General features: G+C 38.4%; 2 protein-coding genes across 2 annotated transcripts; one reads left to right on the plus strand and one right to left on the minus strand.

Moving 5' to 3' along the window:
* Positions 1-2,218: 2,218 nt before the first annotated feature.
* tmem38a (transmembrane protein 38A) lies at positions 2,219-12,227 on the minus strand. Its single transcript, XM_061738537.1, has 6 exons — positions 11,690-12,227; positions 7,651-7,807; positions 6,308-6,492; positions 5,558-5,645; positions 5,023-5,140; positions 2,219-2,946 (listed from the first exon to the last, which is right to left on the minus strand). The coding sequence occupies exons 1-6, from the start codon at positions 11,814-11,816 to the stop codon at positions 2,743-2,745; spliced, it is 879 nt and encodes a 292-aa protein (XP_061594521.1). The 5' UTR covers positions 11,817-12,227; the 3' UTR covers positions 2,219-2,742.
* A 1,345-nt stretch (positions 12,228-13,572) lies between these two features.
* smim7 (small integral membrane protein 7) lies at positions 13,573-16,147 on the plus strand. The gene is made up of 5 exons (XM_061738541.1): positions 13,573-13,726; positions 13,910-13,951; positions 14,047-14,099; positions 15,086-15,176; positions 15,672-16,147. Exons 1-5 carry the CDS (start codon positions 13,701-13,703, stop codon positions 15,685-15,687), a joined length of 228 nt encoding a protein of 75 aa, XP_061594525.1. The 5' UTR covers positions 13,573-13,700; the 3' UTR covers positions 15,688-16,147.
* Positions 16,148-17,148: the final 1,001 nt, after the last annotated feature.

A 17,148-nucleotide genomic window follows, 5' to 3' on the forward strand; every position in this document is an offset into this window, starting at 1 on the left:
AGATCCAGTGTGTATTTTTATGTAAACTGGTGTTTACAGGACAAATACAACTTGATCTGAACGTCTGTGTGTGACTGTGTGTCAGTGATGGGATCAGCAGATGTTGCTTACATTCTTCATGCTGAAGGATTTCAGGTTTTGGGCCACGTCATCTGAACAAATAGGCAGCGCCGCTGCTCCTGCCTGGTCTCCATCCATCCATGCCTTGCCCAAAGGAGCAGGGAAGTCTCAATGTGGGCCTCTGCTGGAAAAACTAACATAGCAGCACATTTATCTCATCATGCCGAACATTTCACTGTGTGTGTGTGTTGCAGAAGTTACACAATACAACACAAATTGCTGTAATAAATCAATGCAATCTTACTGGGTCAATTCTGTATTTTAATAAAGAGGCAGAGGGAAACAATGGTTAAAAGTGTATCGTAAGTCATTCTCCAGCCATATATTTTTCTGTCACCTAATTTGGGGTCACTGTGGCAAGAACCTGAGCAGAGGTCTCCAGACTTCCCTTTCCCCAGCTTCCTCCTGGAGATTTATGTACCAGGGGGATACCAGACAATCAAAACAACCAAGATATACAGTCTTTTCAATAGTGAGGCCGTAAACTCTCCTTTTTTTTTTTTTTTTTGCATGTGTGACAGTAGCTTACTCACCACTTTTTAGTCGGCTTGTATGGAGGAGACTTAAGGTGGAGCAACATGCTGTAAGGACTGTCTGTTGATGAGTTTGTCCAGCAGCTTCTGAATCCTGAAATAGTCTGAAAAAAAGGTTGGACTTGAGGACCTAGTGGCTCCATAACTACTGCGAGAGGTAGAAGTTGCTGTGGGAGGGACAGTCTGGCTGGCTGTCCTCTGGTTAGCCCCGAGTAGCTGCTTTCAGCTGGACGTGAAGACAGCTGCCTCAGAAAGCACCAGTTTTACTAAGCTTTGCCCTCTAACCCTTCCAGGCCAAGACACAACCAGTTGCAGCTGTCGCTAACATGTAAAAGAACCGCAAGCCATATTATCTTTAAAACAGTTATGATTGTGCTATGCTAGTCTGAAATTGCAGCTCAGAAGCAGGCTTGCCACCCGTCCCTTAAAATACGGAATTGTTACGTAATTGGGAATTAAAAGTTGCGTTCCGTATTGAACCAATACAGACACATATTATGCTCTTATTTATTGATGTCATAATATACAGGTGAAGGTCAGAAAATTTCAATATATTGCAAAACTTAATTCTTAGTAAATTCAACTAAAGGTGAAACAAATATATTATTTCCCACTACATTCAAAGTGAGATATTTCAAGCCTTTATTTGTTATAATTTTGGTAATTTTGACTCACACTTTATGAAAACCCCAAATGAAAAAATCTCTATATTATGAAATCAATAAACAATTAAATCATCAAAATAATAACAAATAAAGGTTTAACACATCTTGCTTTGCGTGTAATGAGACTATGTAATATATATGTTTCACCTTTTAAGTTGAATTATTGAAATAAATTAACTTTTACACCATATTCTAATTTTCCGACCTTCACCTGTAGGCTATATTCTACATCTGGGCTGATGAACGTACACACATGGGAGGCTATTGCAGTTGCTAGTATGGTTGGCTGTCTGTACAGTCATGCAAGTTAAATGCTATTAAATAACTTTAAACTTTAAATCAAAGCATTTTGTTTTTTCATGTAAAATAAATACATTTCTACGCAGTTTAGAAGTTTTGGGGATGTCCCTTTTTTTGGCGCCTGCGCTGCTGAAATCGGGGTGTCCCTTATTTCTATTTCTGAAAGGTGGCAAACCTACTCAGAAGTCAAATTCACCAAAGCTGCTTAGTAAATAAAATGACAGTCAGACATCTGACACCCGGCCAGGGGTGGGCAATCCTGCCCCTGGAGGGCTGGTGTCCTGCACGTTTTAGACCGGCAATCGAGGGAGAGGATTGCCCCCCCCCCCCCCCGGTCTAGACCGTCACTGAAAAGACCACACCCCTATTTACCCATAAAACATAAAAACATAAAAATACATCTCTGTTATGATCAGTTCTAGCAATTAAAACTTTATTCATCACGCATCTTAAGGGGCATGAAACCCAAGTTTGTATCCTGTTATCTGGAATTGGACCTAAAGAGGAAGCATTTTAAAAATCACGTGTAGGAAACTGATGATTATGGTGATAGCTGAGCAAAGAACAGGCGTTATAAAAATGACACAGACAACAACAGGGTACAATGTTTCTTAAAATTTTATTTTAAGATAGGAAGTTGTTTTCATTTTAATGTAAAAAGCAGTAATGTACTTGCACTTAATGCTTTAATGACATTTGAAGATCTGATTGGCAGATTGGTGTACCTTTCCTGTGTTTTTTTTACTGAACTCAAATAATGTTTTTATGACCAAAAAAAACCCACTTACACCTGACAACACAACTACTGATGTGGAGAGGAGGCCGTCGTGAGCCAACCCGAACGTGGATCACCACACAGCGTTGAGCGCAGATGCAGATGTTCACAGACGTGAATAGATAGGTTAAAAATGTCCAGGTTGGGTTGAAGAGTGAATCATTTGCCTTGGTATTTACAGAGTCCTCAAGCTATGTCAAATGCAGAAAGCACCATGTTGCTCCAATAGAAAGGGCCTCATTTGGCGAAAGATCAAACTGCCCCTTTCCTTAGAAAAGAATGTGAAGTCCCATCACGCGTACGGCACGAGGGCGAGTCAGATGCAGTTTCATCAGTGCAGCCTGGCTTCCTACTCCGCTTTCTTGGCCCTCCTCTTTCGAGCTCCTTCACTCAGTTCCTCCTTGGTTTTCAGAGGAGAAGATGGGACAGCAGCGGGAGGGGGATGATGGTCCTCCTCACCCCCACCCAGAGGAGACCCGAACAGCACGTGGCAAATCCAAGACTCAATGAGGGCAAAGGGGGAGCCGTGAGAGTGCCGGGCGGTCATCACCACCTGCAGGAACCGGGAGATGCTCGTGGTTACAAGAGGCTGACTTTGCCTTTAAAAGGTCTACAAAGTTCTAATGTTTCTTAGGTCCAAAGCAAAAACCCTGCATAATTTCCCAATTCTAAATCGATTCTCATATTAATTCCTAGAAATCGATTCATATGTCTGAAGATCGATTTTTTTTTTTTCGGGGGGAGGGGGGAATTTTTATTTTTTTATTTTTTTTATTTATGTATTTTTTTTTTCCATCATTACATTACAACTTTTGGTTATTTTTTTGTTTATCCCAAAAAAGAAATGTTTTGTTGGACACGAGAATAACTGGTGCCATGTTTTTGCCTTTAAATATGTTTAAAGGTATGAAAACATTAAAGAGTTAGGTTAAAAAAATGGTAAAAACCAAATGCTCAAAAATTAAAAACAAAAATAGACCGAAAAAGGAACAAATAAAAATGGAATGTGGGAAAAAATAAAACCGATTTCATCCGTCTCTGTTTGCTGCCCTGGATCTGTTTGGTAATTCTGACCCACATGATGTTTCCTAAAGCAGTTCTATCAGCATTCTGGGAGCTGATTGGTCCTTACAGCATCATTAGCTGCAATACTTGCTGTTGAATCTCAATATAATACTAGTAGTAATATTTTGCATAACTACAGTCATATAATTCATGCAACAGCTCAAAAAACAGTTATTTAATAACACTAACCCAAATCGATATTGGAATCGAATCAAATCGGATCGAATCAAATCTTGATAATCGATTCTGAATCTTAAGAATCGGAATCGAATCGATTCTTGACATTTGAATCGATCCCCAGCCCTAATGCAGAACCTACAGGAGTGTTCCCCATACCAAGTCCCTGAGGACCTGCAAGTGTCCCTGCTCCAACACACCTGAACCAAATAGGCCTTTAATAGATTCTTGCAGATGGTGACGAGAAGCTGGTGCTGATGCATTGATTGGAATCAGGTGTGGTGGAGCAGGGAAACATCCATAATATGCAGGGCAGTGACCTAAGCATCAAGTAACCTGCACCACTACTGCCTCATAATCTGATGTGCACTTCCCTAGAAACAGCACTGCAGGGTCAGACCGCCACGGCTGCCATCAATCCATTTTGAATATGTTTGCAGAACATGAAGCTCTGCTTAAATGTCAAGCTCTTAACTTTAGATGTAAACATTAGCAGGTTAATATTGAATCATGTTTGCCCATAATGCAGTTTATAGTCATATTCCTGCAGATTTATTCTAATTTTGAAAGCTCTGCCAGTCTCAGTAAAGATGCATCATTCAGCAGTCAAGCTTGTAACTTCCTCAGGGACTTTCACTGTTTCCTAAGTAATTTCAGTAAAAGTGAGTGTCATCTAACATTCTTAAGCTCCACACGTAATCATACAAACAGTTCAGTGACTTTTGTTTTCAGTCACCTTTGAGTGAAACAGCGGCGCTCGACTACAGCTTTTGGGGTTAAAACTGCAATCCAGTGAGGAAATGTTGTTGTGCAGCCGTAAATGATCATGTGCCAACGACAGATGGTTAACATCTGAATTAATCTGACATTAAAGCTTTATTCCCACTGAACAAGTCTATTTCTTGTACATGACTACGTGTTTTGGAGTTTTCTAACCTGCTCAATAAAACGTTTTACACAAAATGAAACTCACAAGTCTTTTGTCTTTTGAGTCATTTTTTTCAGGTTATTAACTTCTGAGTTTCATTTTTAAACACAGAACGAAACTTGTGGCTTTTGTTTTGAGCATTTGCTGACATGAATGCTCGGAAATATTAAAATCCTTCGAGTTATTACAGTCTGAGTTAAGTTACTAATTCTTAACCACAAATGTTTTCAAGGATGAATATTACTTACTTCCCCCTCTGTATTCCCCCATGACTTTCCAGATCACCATATTCATTTGTGTTCTGCATTTCAAATACGTTTGACTCCAAAAATATTTTTTTATTGTTTGTTACTTAATTAAACCCTAATTTTTTCATTTAAATCAACGTTCATTTTCCATTTGGTGTAATGTCCACAACCTTTTTCCCCAATGCAGCACAATAAACAATCTGAATTGTACCTTGCTGGTGGCCATGAAGAGGGTGAAGAGGAGGATGAGGGTGGTCTTGGACACGGGCAGCCAGTGAGCCTCCTGGAGGGTGAAGAGCATCGCTCCGTACAAGCTGGCTTTGGTCGGGCTGTGGAGACCAAGAGCAGGCTCTCACTAAAACATCCCACTAAAGCAGAAGTCAACCTGCTGTCTTTTAATCGTATGTTCATGCTAACTGGACTTAAGTCTTGATGTATTTAAGGAAAATCAACTCCCTACAAAAATCTAAAATAATAAGATTATAGTTAGTTATTATTTCAAAACAAAACAAAACAGAAATGATCTTTAGTTTGTGAAAACGATGCAATAAGATTTTAGAGTCTACCACTGGGAGGCAGCAAATCATAAAATGTGAAATTCCACAGCAATTCATTACTTTCAAAACAACATTGATCTACTGATTAAATCTGTTAATCATTTATAATAAACATTTTCTTTACACAGAGGCTCAAGCTAATTCAAACATGAGAAGGCAGTGATAGGTTTATTATCTTAGCACACTTACAATGACATGTTGAGGATCTCATTTGTCTCAGGCCTCCATGTACCGCGCAGCAACTGCTCAAAATTGGACATGAGAGCCACTCCAGACCCTGGGAGGATAAAAATAGACAGTGGAAAAAATGAGGACAAAAAAAGAGAAAATCTGAGTTTGAAGTCACTGCTCTTATCTGGCTGCAAATCTCTCTTTTTTTGGCCTGAATACCTGCAGAGCTAAAACAATGTAGGTCAGTGAGAAAGTGCAAGAGATGTGTAATACACTTAATTGATTAAAAAATAAATCAGATTTGATCATGAACTTTACTTCATCATAGATAAACTTTTATCTCTTTCATTTGGGCCTTTCATATCTACAAATGTATGCCAATGAAGGCTGAACTGACATCTCAAATGTGCAGGGGGTTTTTTTCTGACAAAGTAATATCTGTCCCCTGATTTACTGACTTCATCGAGAAAAAAATGTACAGTCTAAGGACAAAATAGCCTTTATTAGGTATTCATTTGATTAAAAAAAGACTTAAAAATATCGGTCTGAAAGTCCTAATGCTGATAATTGTCATGGCTCATGCTTTTCTTTTATTGTTTAACATAATAGATCTGTTTTTCACTCATTCAGTGACTATGAACACAACAACATGTGAAAGTTGTTTTAATGTAAAAGTCCAATTCTGGCACTCATTAATGTTTTATAATAACAATACATTTTGTTCTACTATACCATGATGTTCACTGGTGGATAAAATCCTACACCTACCCTTCACGTATCCAACAATCACCATGACGAAATATCCGTGGTGATAGGCGTGGTGAGCGTGGTGAACCCCTGCAGCGATCTTACGAGCGCGGACGACTTCCTTCAGGGCAACCAGCACCAGCTTGACCGGCAGGAAAGCCACACATTTATAGAAGAGGTTCAGCGGGCAGTAAAAGATGAGGTACCTGTTTGTGTTTGACACAGAGGACGGGAGAAAGGGATACTGAAGTAAAGACCATTTCTACTATATCCATATTTAGCTGAATCTTAATGAGTTTTAAAGTGTCAGTTCACCACCGGTGACCACTACTGTTGCAGGGATTTCAGCTTTGTGGAATTTATTTATTCATACAAATTTAAAATGACATTGAAAAGCTGCAAATGTAGCCATCCACAGAAATTGTGGTGAAAAAAAAAATTATTATCAAATATGAAATTAATATAAATATTAGGGCTGGGCGATATATCGAGATTTTAATATATATCGATATATTTTCAAACGCGATATGGTACGAGACAATATCGTTTATATCGATTATTAAAAAAAAAAGGTTTTTTTTTTTTTTTTTTTTACGATTTTGATATAGCTTATTTTGACTTGACAAATTGACTTGAATGTTTTATTTGAGATTTGCACAAACGTTTTGTCATTTGCACAACTGTCAACCTCAGTGGAAAAGTCTGCCTGTTACTGTCTACATTGTATTAATTGCACAGTGTATTTTAATTTAATTGTTATGCAGGAAAGGGATATTTGTTTTATTTTATTCAAGAAGCATTTTTATTCTATATATGCAAGCAGTTTATTTTTATTTCATTTGTTTTATACATTTTGATATTGTGCAGAACTCTGTTAATAAAGGAACCTGTGTGACATTTGGCACGAGGCTTTGTATTAAAACTGACTGTTTTTTTTAAGGGTTTGCCTCATGAAAATGAAGCTAACAGAGATGCTATGCTATAATGCTTTGGGGGAAACCCCAATTATGGCACAGAAAAAATATCGATATATATCGAGTATCGCCATTTAGCTAGAAAATATCGAGATATGACTTTTGGTCCATATCGCCCAGCCCTAATAAATATGCCTACAAATAAACTCAAAGGAAGCAAATATTTGTGATTTCAGCATCCAGGCACATTGCATATTAAATTATTGTAATTTTATTATAATATAATCATATTAATTTTAATAGTATTATAATAATGACCCATGGCAGAGGATCATCTCCATCTCATAAACAGAGGCTTGAATGTTTTGTAAAAGCAAATTTGTCTACATATGAGCACAGCAGAATTGCTTTTCCCCAATGATGAGGGAACTCTTCTGGGAATATTCTCACCAGACGGCTGAGGCCAGCAGGATGTGGCTGTTGTGTTGGAAATAGTCGAGGGGGCTGCTTCCAAGCATGATGTCTGCCAGGATGTAACTACCAAAGCAGTAGAGCATGGCGCAGAGCCATGAGGCCACGGGACTCCGCCGAGAGACCTCCACTGAACCTGCAACACAGACGAGCGCTCAGTGACGTAAAGGTCACATACAGATGCACATGCAACGAGGAAAACACAGCTTGTCAGAGTGAGTTAAGGAGGCAAATTTACAACATGTAGGAGTTGAACTGAACAACTGTAACAGACTATCAATCACCCAGTATACAGTACACAGTATCAGTATATATATATATAGATATATGATTATTTCTTGTGTGATTTGGCGCCCCCTAGTGGTGTAGTCAATTTTAAACAATTAATTCTTAAAATTGATGCTCCTCCTTTATTAAATACTGTATGTGGAATTTTTTGAAAATCATTATAGCTAAGATTAATCCTAGATTAAATAATCGTTTTAAAAAGTTAATTTTCTATATTGTTAGGCATTTTTTTATTTCCTAAGAACTTTTCATTGAAAGCAGTTCTAATTATAACTTTTCCACGCTGACTAAAACAAAACACTATGATTGTTTTTACTGTTGTGGAAAATACACACTTTTTATTAAGAGTCGTGCCAGAAATATACTTTTGTGGAACTTCCTGTCAGCTCCTGCAGACCTAACTTATTATCAGTGGACCCCATGTGTCTCTAAGCTGAGTGTTCGTCTCCACCCACTCAAGCATTTCAAGTCACGCCCTGATAATACACCCTTTTTTTCATCTTCAATAGTGACTCAAGAAACTAACAATTTATAAGCTGAAAAATGAGGCTGGCCAAATGTTTTTTTTAGAAAAACTGATATTCTTTAGAGGCAACTTGTAACAAGGGCGGTCTGATAATTGATGAATTCAGTATAACACCCTGAAAGGTATTTCAAAATGTTTAAATTGTATACGCTTTATTACTCTTGACACTGCTGAGAGGGAACTGAAAGTCAGTGCTGCAACAACAATGAAGCTGCAAATGTTGGTTGTTTAATGATCTGGGCTCATATGGTGCCTTTCAACATCATGTAACGTACATAAAGGGTGCTTTACAGCGTGTTTCTCTTTCACCCATTCACACAGCACCTCCCATTCTTCTATGTAATGCACTGTAGACTGTACTTGTAGCGTTTTAGTCTACATCATCCTTTCAGGAATGTCACCCAAATACATTTTAACGGGTGGTGGAGCCATGGACTTAATCACAAATCTTCTAGCTGGAAAACAGTCAACTGGGCAACAGCTACACAGCTGGTGTTTTGTGTAATTTCAGATCATTTTTCACCTTTTTATTGTAGCTTTTATGATGTTGTTTTTTTTAATTGCGAATTGTGTGCCTCACTTTGTTCAGTTTATCTTCTTGTGGTTGTTTTGTACCTCACTTTCGCCTATTTAATGTCTGTTTGTTTACCCGTATGGACTGAGTGGGGTTCACCTGGGTTTTAGGTGCCATATACACATATGTTACTGAAACTACAGGTTTCCCCTTTCTAAATTGGTGCCCATTTAATACACCGTACCCATTTTAATCCATGCCATAATACTGAAACCATAAGGACGCCAAGCTACTAACCCTTTTCAAGTCACATTCTGCAGGTTTTGCCTCTTTCTTTTATTTATATATCTTGGTTTTACATTTCTCCTTTTGACTCTCAATTTCTGTCTATTTCAGGGTTACATGTGATATTTCTGTCCCTCTAACTCCTTAAGCCCCTGGCCTTGAGCTTGGTGGACTTTTTTAGGTAATCTAATCATAGTTTTAGTAAAAAGGCATGATCATGTTTGATGATTAATTAAGATAAACTATGTAAAAATGGAAAGTATGATATAACCTTAAGACTATCTTTGCCTGTTTCATTTGTCTGTGTTTCAACATTGTTACGGACATGGAGTAGATCAAGATGTGAGCCCAAATCTCCAACAACAGGTGGGTGAGGGTGTCGTGGCGCAACTGGCACTCGGTGTCAAAGCAATCTGATCTTGAGAAATGCTGCCCTGCCTATAAATATATTCTGTTAAAGTGCTCCTCCCGCCTTGCAACTGTCAGGGCCGTTGTGACCTGTGACCCAACTTGTCCCCTTCTTCCAACGTGTGAATCCATTCATCTGCTCTTTGCAGCACGTGGTGGGAGCCAGGATCTCCACCAGGAGACAAGGAGAGAGCAGAGACTATAAGCTGATCTGGCACATGTTGGCTGCATGTGTCATTTGACTGTCAAATTTCAAGTATGAAAATACGGGGAAAGTCGCCGTGATAAGCGCAGCCACATGCTACAGTCAGTCCGAGCTCTGGGGAAAGCTGGTCTTAAACTAAAAAAATACTCAAAAGTGATTTTGAAACAAAGCTTTTTTTCTGTGTTTTTGAGTTGTCTTCATTGTGGAGTAAAATAACTATCAAAACTACTGCAAGAAGCCTGAGAACCAGGACAGAGTTGTCCTTATGAAGCCAGATCAGAGACGGTGACTTTTTTCCCGCTCAGTCCATTTCTTTGATCGGATCCAGTGCCTTCGTTACCCACATGTTCCCCCGGTGCCTGCAACTGGAAAACAGCGCGCTTCTTCCAAATTATATACGTACTTTCTTTTCTTCTAATTTCTAAACTTGGAGTCTTCAACCCCGGTTGGCTCAAGTGGCATTAAATGAAACCAAATATCAGGTACAACTTTCTCATGAAAACATATAAAAAAAACCCAGATATTGAAAATCAACAAAGTCACCTTTTAAAATGGCTCATAACAATATTGTGAATTTTATACTAACTTGTGGTGTAAGACAATCAAACACACCAAAATCCTCATCACGCTTAATCCTTACTAACGCGTTACTGCAGCTCAATTATAGAATAATAGAATATTCTTTAACTTTCTTGGTCCAAGTTCTCTGAAGACAAATAATTATATCTCGGGGGCTGAAACTCCGTTCATCTCAGTCCTGAAACACCAGGACAGAGAGAAATCTGGAGAAAATCTTATGACTTAACAATGACCGTCTTGTTTTGCCTTACAAAATACAAGCAGATCACCACTAAAAAAAGTTTTGAGAAGAGGGAAAAGGGAATCTGCAATGTGTTTGGTGTTTGCACTAGCTCCACTGAAGCTTCAAGTGAACTTAACAACTACTGAATCTTTGAAACATAGTGAATTTTGACCTCAGGGTGAGGAAACACATTCACAGAGAGGACACGTGCTGCCAAGTTCACTTAGATCATGCTTCCTTGGTGTCAGCACAACAGCTTATTTCATGTTTAATGTGCTGTGTAACTAACAAACTCAACTGCTGCCTAGAAAAGAAAAAAGGGAGAGCCCATCAGGGGGGCTTTAGAGGCATACTGACCCTTTTCTATTTCAGGCTCTTCTATTTATTGCTGGTATGCACAGACCTTCTCTCAGGTTTCATCCTCCTTCAGGATGTGTTGCTCAAAAGAGTTAAATCTTGGGGAATATTAAGCTAATGGAGAGATTAATTCAACCCTGGTGGTTTCTTTCGATGCAAAGGAGGTCAGGCTGCAGCAGCAACACGCTCTCCTTCTCTGGAAGGAAGCAGAGCTGCAGAGCAACTGCTCGTTTATGTAACAGGTCATGCTTTATAAGGATAGGGCATCATCGAGACAAAAGCAACACAAAGTCCTTGCAAGGTTACTCAATTTAAGCTCTATTATTCTCCAGAACTTCCTTAAATTATCAATAAGATGCAATCTATTGAAGGAATAATATGTAGTTAAATGTATTTATTTAGGTGAAGCACTTAAAATGTTACTCTTTTGAAAATATGCTGTTCCAGATATATTTAAGATTACTTTGGCTGTAAGTATGTTCTCCCATGGTGAGTACTGAGCATGCACCTGAGGGCAGCATGCTCTCTGGGTTCTAGATAATCACATTAACAATTAAGAAAGTAAATAAGTCAAGTGAATCAAAAAGCCAACTCAAGGTAAGAGTAAATAGAAATGTGTAAAAACACACTCACCTGGCTCATATTTGAGGTAGAGGATGGACACTATGTAATAAGCGAGATCAAACACAGGGAACATTCCCATTTTGGAGAAAGCATTGGCAATATCGCCCACATTGAGAAGTCCCAGGACGTCTTCCATGTCGGTCGTCTGATAGGTGAATCCCTGTTGTAATGCTTTTTATTTCCAACTGCGCAGTCTGGTTCAGAAGCCCCACAAACCCCCTAAATCCACCGACTCTCCACCAAGCCCCGCGGTCGCTACAGTGAAAGACTGAGACACTCAAGCCTTCCTATTAATATCACAACTGTCCACAGTCTCCGCGGCAGCAGCAGCATCCTCTTCCTCCAGCTGCTGCGCGCTTTGGCCGACAGCCGCTCCGGCTGCTGCAAAAAACACAAGAGCGCTCTGTTTTTATCATACTCGCCCCCCAACTCGGCCGATAGACGCTGCTACTGGTGTAATAGTATAATAATATATAATAATAATATAATAATAGAGCAAGGACACGCAGCAAAAACGCACGAGACACGTGTCCACGAGCTGTACCGACAAATATTTAGTCTAATTCACAAAAACATTTCATAATCCGGATCAGATCCTGCATCGAGGCTGACGCACCGGCAAATGGTCGACTCTAATCTCTTTGTTTACTTTAGTTTTACAAATATAAATGTTCATCTGAAAGACACAGTAACACCATAAAATCATTAATAAATAATTAAACAATATATTTTTTTTTAAATCAGGAAAAATGTTTTAATTTCATTAATGTAATATTTATTATGCGCCATGTTTTCCAGGGCAGTGATAGTCTGTCTCCAGGAGAGGGCGCCAAATGCACACGACAAAATGTTCATCCAAAATTGAAATTTAAACTTTTTTAAAAGACCTTTTGTAAACATTCATTCCAAATAGAATACGCTTTATTGGCCAAGTATGAACATGCCAGACAGGGAATTTGTTTTCATTTTTTTTTTCGCTCACTGAACCCAGATTTAAATAGTTACAAACAGTAATGGCTCTTATTGACATATATGCAATTTAAAAGTGAAAGGTGCAGCAGTATGAGGTAGTCAGGTTATTGAAAGGTGCATTGTTACAGCATATGATTGTGGTTATTATTATTATTATACATTTTCCGCCGCTGTCCCACCAGCCCAACCGAGGTCCAGTATCTTACATTTTAAGACAGTTTTAGGAGAAATCCAAAATAACTACCTGTCAACCACTTACAATCTACAATTATGTGCTCAGAATCTGATCGGCCGACCTTTGTTGACACTGAAATGCTGTGGACATTCAGGCCTATGTAATTCTTAAAATGAAAACACAAAAGGGCATTAAAGCACACTTATTTATTTTAAATATTTTCAGTTTATATACATATTGATTGTCTTCAAGTGAAACATTTACATTTTCTTTTAATTTGTCATTTTCACTCATGTGGCTCTCTGGCATTCACTGACTGATAACACAGACGCATGTTTCTGTGCCTCTTTGAAATAACTTTCACAAAGCGTAACTGCTCCTCTTTAGGAAAATAAATTTGGTTTTGCACTTTTAGATATATTTAAACGAGGTCTTTGCTTATTGGGCAGAAATGTCTTCTCTCTGGTTACATCTAGAGTACTATCTAGTACTCTAGTTACATCCATCCATCTCGTTTGTTGCTCCTGTTGTCGCCTCTAACCTCGCGAGAACGGCCATCCAGGCAACAGCAGGTGGCAGTTCTCGCGAAGCTAGTGACAATTCAGTTTGCAGTTTGAAAATTATTACATTATAAAATGGGACATTTACGGGAAAATAGTAATACAGGAGGGCGGCGGGAAAGAGGGGTAAAATACGGTAGTTTACCAGCCAAAAGGGGAGACTTGACTGGTATGCAGTTCATACATCTGTAGGCACATTGAACCTTGCAGTCAAAATTCAGGGTTATTGAGAATCCCGCTAATTCCTGATTACGTCACCAAACACGGAAGTGAGTCGTGTACGTGTATGTGATGTGAACAAAACTGGAACAAAATGATCGGAGATCTGTTAATATTCGGGTAATGTATTAATTTTATTATCAATTTTACCTGGCAAAACATTTGACGTGACTGCTGTGTGTCAGATAAGCTTTTTTAGCAGTGTAGTGTTAACTAACCAGCCTGGTAGCTCAGCAGCTACAGCGTTAGCTGTTACAGTATGTCAGCAAACACTGTTTTTATTCTTATTGTCTCACTCTTTAGGACTTTACTGGTGAATGCGGGGGCCGTGCTGAATTTTAAGCTGTGAGTATGACTTTTTACGTTTGAAATCTGCCCTGCACGTAACAATTAAGTCAATAAAGCAATTATTTTGATGATAAATGTCCATGTGTTTACAGAAAGAGGAAAGAGTCCCAGGGGTTTGGAGATGAATCCAGGGAGCCAACTACAGGTGTGTATAAAGGAATTCACTAAAAGACAAATTTATCTTTTGAAAGATCCTCGTGTTCGTTTGTCTTTTGCACCATAAGAAAACCAGTGAACAGAATCAAATGTTGATACAAGCTTTTATTATATCATGCACAATCAGAGGTGTCAAAAACAACAACAACCACAACCAAATTCACTCTATCCGGACGGCGCAATTTAACTGGATAGTTTGTTTTTTTTTAAGACCGAAATGAAAAAGAGTAACAAGGCTGTTTTTAAAATGTAAAGAGTAAAAAGTACAGATAATTGCGTGAAAATGTAAGGAGTAAAAGTAAAAAGTCGTCTGAAAAATATTTACTCCAGTGAAGTATAGATAACCAAAATTTCTACTTAAGTAAGGTAACGAAGTATTTGTACTTCGTTAATTAACACCTCTGTGCACAATGTTTTCCAGTTGGAGGTAAACTTTTCTCAAACCACCTAGGTAGGACAGAAATGCACACTTTGGTCATCAATCCACTCATATTTATACTGAAAAAGGGAGGTGTTTTGTACGTTATAGGAGCAGATGTTGACCCTTATCTGTTTACCTTATCTGGGAGGCCAACTGCTGGGAAAAAAGCTTAAACATGTCACACTTTCAGCCATATATTTTCTGTTGTCTATCTCTAATCCGACATACCAACCCAGCAAAGACCTACGACAACCAAAACCTCGAGAAAAACAGGAGGAGAACCATCAATCTTAAACCTCCGTTCCTCTTCACCGTCCTCACCTAAAGAAGAACTCAGCTAATCAGTCTGGTCATTAAAACAGGAGGTGGTTCTGCGCTGAGAGCAACCATCAGTGTACAATCTTATAGAAAAAACCCTCGTACTTTTAACAATTTCATAAAATCCTAACGTGTTTAAGCCAATTAGAAGAGGAAAGCCAACCTAAGCACTCGATCCGGTGTAACTTTACATGTTAATGACCTGAATATGTCCTCTACCATAACAATGTTTTCAGGTGACAACATCAGAGAGTTCCTGCTCAGCCTGCGATACTTCCGGATTTTCATCGCTCTGTGGAACATTTTCATCATGTTCTGCATGTTCCTGTGAGTAACTTTCTGCAGAAGCTGCTGAACTTGAGTTTAAATGCTGCAGTTGGTAGAACAGGGAAGTTGTCATAGGATTTGTTGACCAAGCGGAAATGCACAACACTCAAAACAGCACTCATCTTGTTTTAAAAGTGTTATAAGTGTTACTTAAAACTTACATCACTTACCGTATATTATTCAATAAGATGCATTTTCACAAATTAGAGGAGAACATGAAGCATTTTCTTTCCTTGTTTCTCAAGGTTAAAATCATAATATATGTATAGCATTTAAAGTAATCAAACTACCTGAGCATGACATGAACCTGATGTGATCCTATAGTTGATTCAGAGGTCTATTACTACAGGTACAGTGGTGACAATAATGTTCCCAAACAACAATTTGGGACAGACTGATTCGTTATTAGTCAAGTTTCTACCAAACTGGGATGTTGTCTATAAGCTCATACTCTGTGAAGTTTTCTCACCAGTTAAATGTCTTTGTTCTGCACAGGCTCTTTGGGTCATGATCAACGTGTGCACTCTGTGAACATTCAACAAGAGGCTGAATTAACTTTTCGAGATGGATGCTACAAATTTCTCTTGGACTCTTCTGCTGCTTTGGCTGTGTTAATTGCAGTTGTGCCCCATTTTGTTTATAGCTCAGAAATGTAAATTAAAGTGTTTTTTTTTTTTTTTTTACACTTTTGTTTCAGTTGTGACTGTCCCATCATATTTAATATCCATGACTGGTTATGAAAATAACACCCAGAAACCCACTTTTCTTTCCTCCAGCTGCACATCTGCTGCAGCTGCATTTAACAGATATCTGACATTGATGTTTTATTTGTCGGCCGACGTAAGTCTTGTTCCTGCATCTTTGATTAAAACTTCTTCCTTTAGTGTGAGCTACATGTGCTGTAAGTAGACATAAATGCTCTATATTGTAAATGTGTCCACATTCTTAATAAACACTGTTTTCTAAAGAAATGTATGTTATTAGACTTTTGACTCAGTTTCACTTGTAATTGGTGACATTCATACCTTAGTACCTACTTCATTACTGGTTACTACCTACAATGAAAAGAAAAAAATGGGGGAATAACGATTGCCATTTGTCTTCACTGACCAACTTTATCATTTCCGATATATACATTGGTGACACTCAAAGTTTGACGTCAGACAAAAGTTCAGAAAACATACAGATAAGATTTGTGGAAAATCTGCAATCATCAGATGAATTGGCGATATGCAGAGTCTGGGGGAGTTTTTAAGGTGTTAAGGAAAACGCTGTACTATTGGTGCATATAACAGTCAAAGCCTATATGAGAAAGCCCTTAGGCCACCTTGATCAATTTAGTCAGATGGCTGACTTGCAGAGGGATATGCTCAAAGTGTGGACTGGTAAATGTTGAAATTTAAGGGAGAATATTACCTACTCTGTATACAATGTATTAAACAGTATGCGCTATACATAAGAACAGCAGCCATCATTTTTACACAGTATGCTGTCATAGAAACAACAACGCTATGGCGAATAGGCATGTGATCCCTATGACTATCCTCCATTCTAGCTATTGCTTGCATTATTGAAGTTCGTATGCATTTCACACTGGAAGTTTTCACGAAAGTAGCAAACCATTTGGGTACTTCTCACATACTGTAATTTCTGCAATTGTTTACATACTGGATACTATATAGGCAACTAAACTTTGCCAAAATAAGTACACACTAGTAGAACAGCATGCAGTTTCAATAAACTGGATTTGTGTGGTAATCAAGACCTGCAGGAGAATCCACACACCATGCCTGGAATACTTTCACTCAGAAAGTCTGTTCGTCTTCAACCTTTCAGCTACATCTAGTACAAAAGAAAACATGTTTACATGACTAATGCCTTTGACAGCATGACTGATTGTTCACGAGCAGCCTTGGTGAACTTTATATCGACAAATTTTTGTCTTTTTACAGCTGAAATTCAAATTGAAACT

Source organism: Cololabis saira, chromosome 13 (assembly GCF_033807715.1).
Source record: "Cololabis saira isolate AMF1-May2022 chromosome 13, fColSai1.1, whole genome shotgun sequence".
In the NCBI taxonomy this organism is placed as follows: Eukaryota; Metazoa; Chordata; class Actinopteri; order Beloniformes; family Belonidae; genus Cololabis; species Cololabis saira.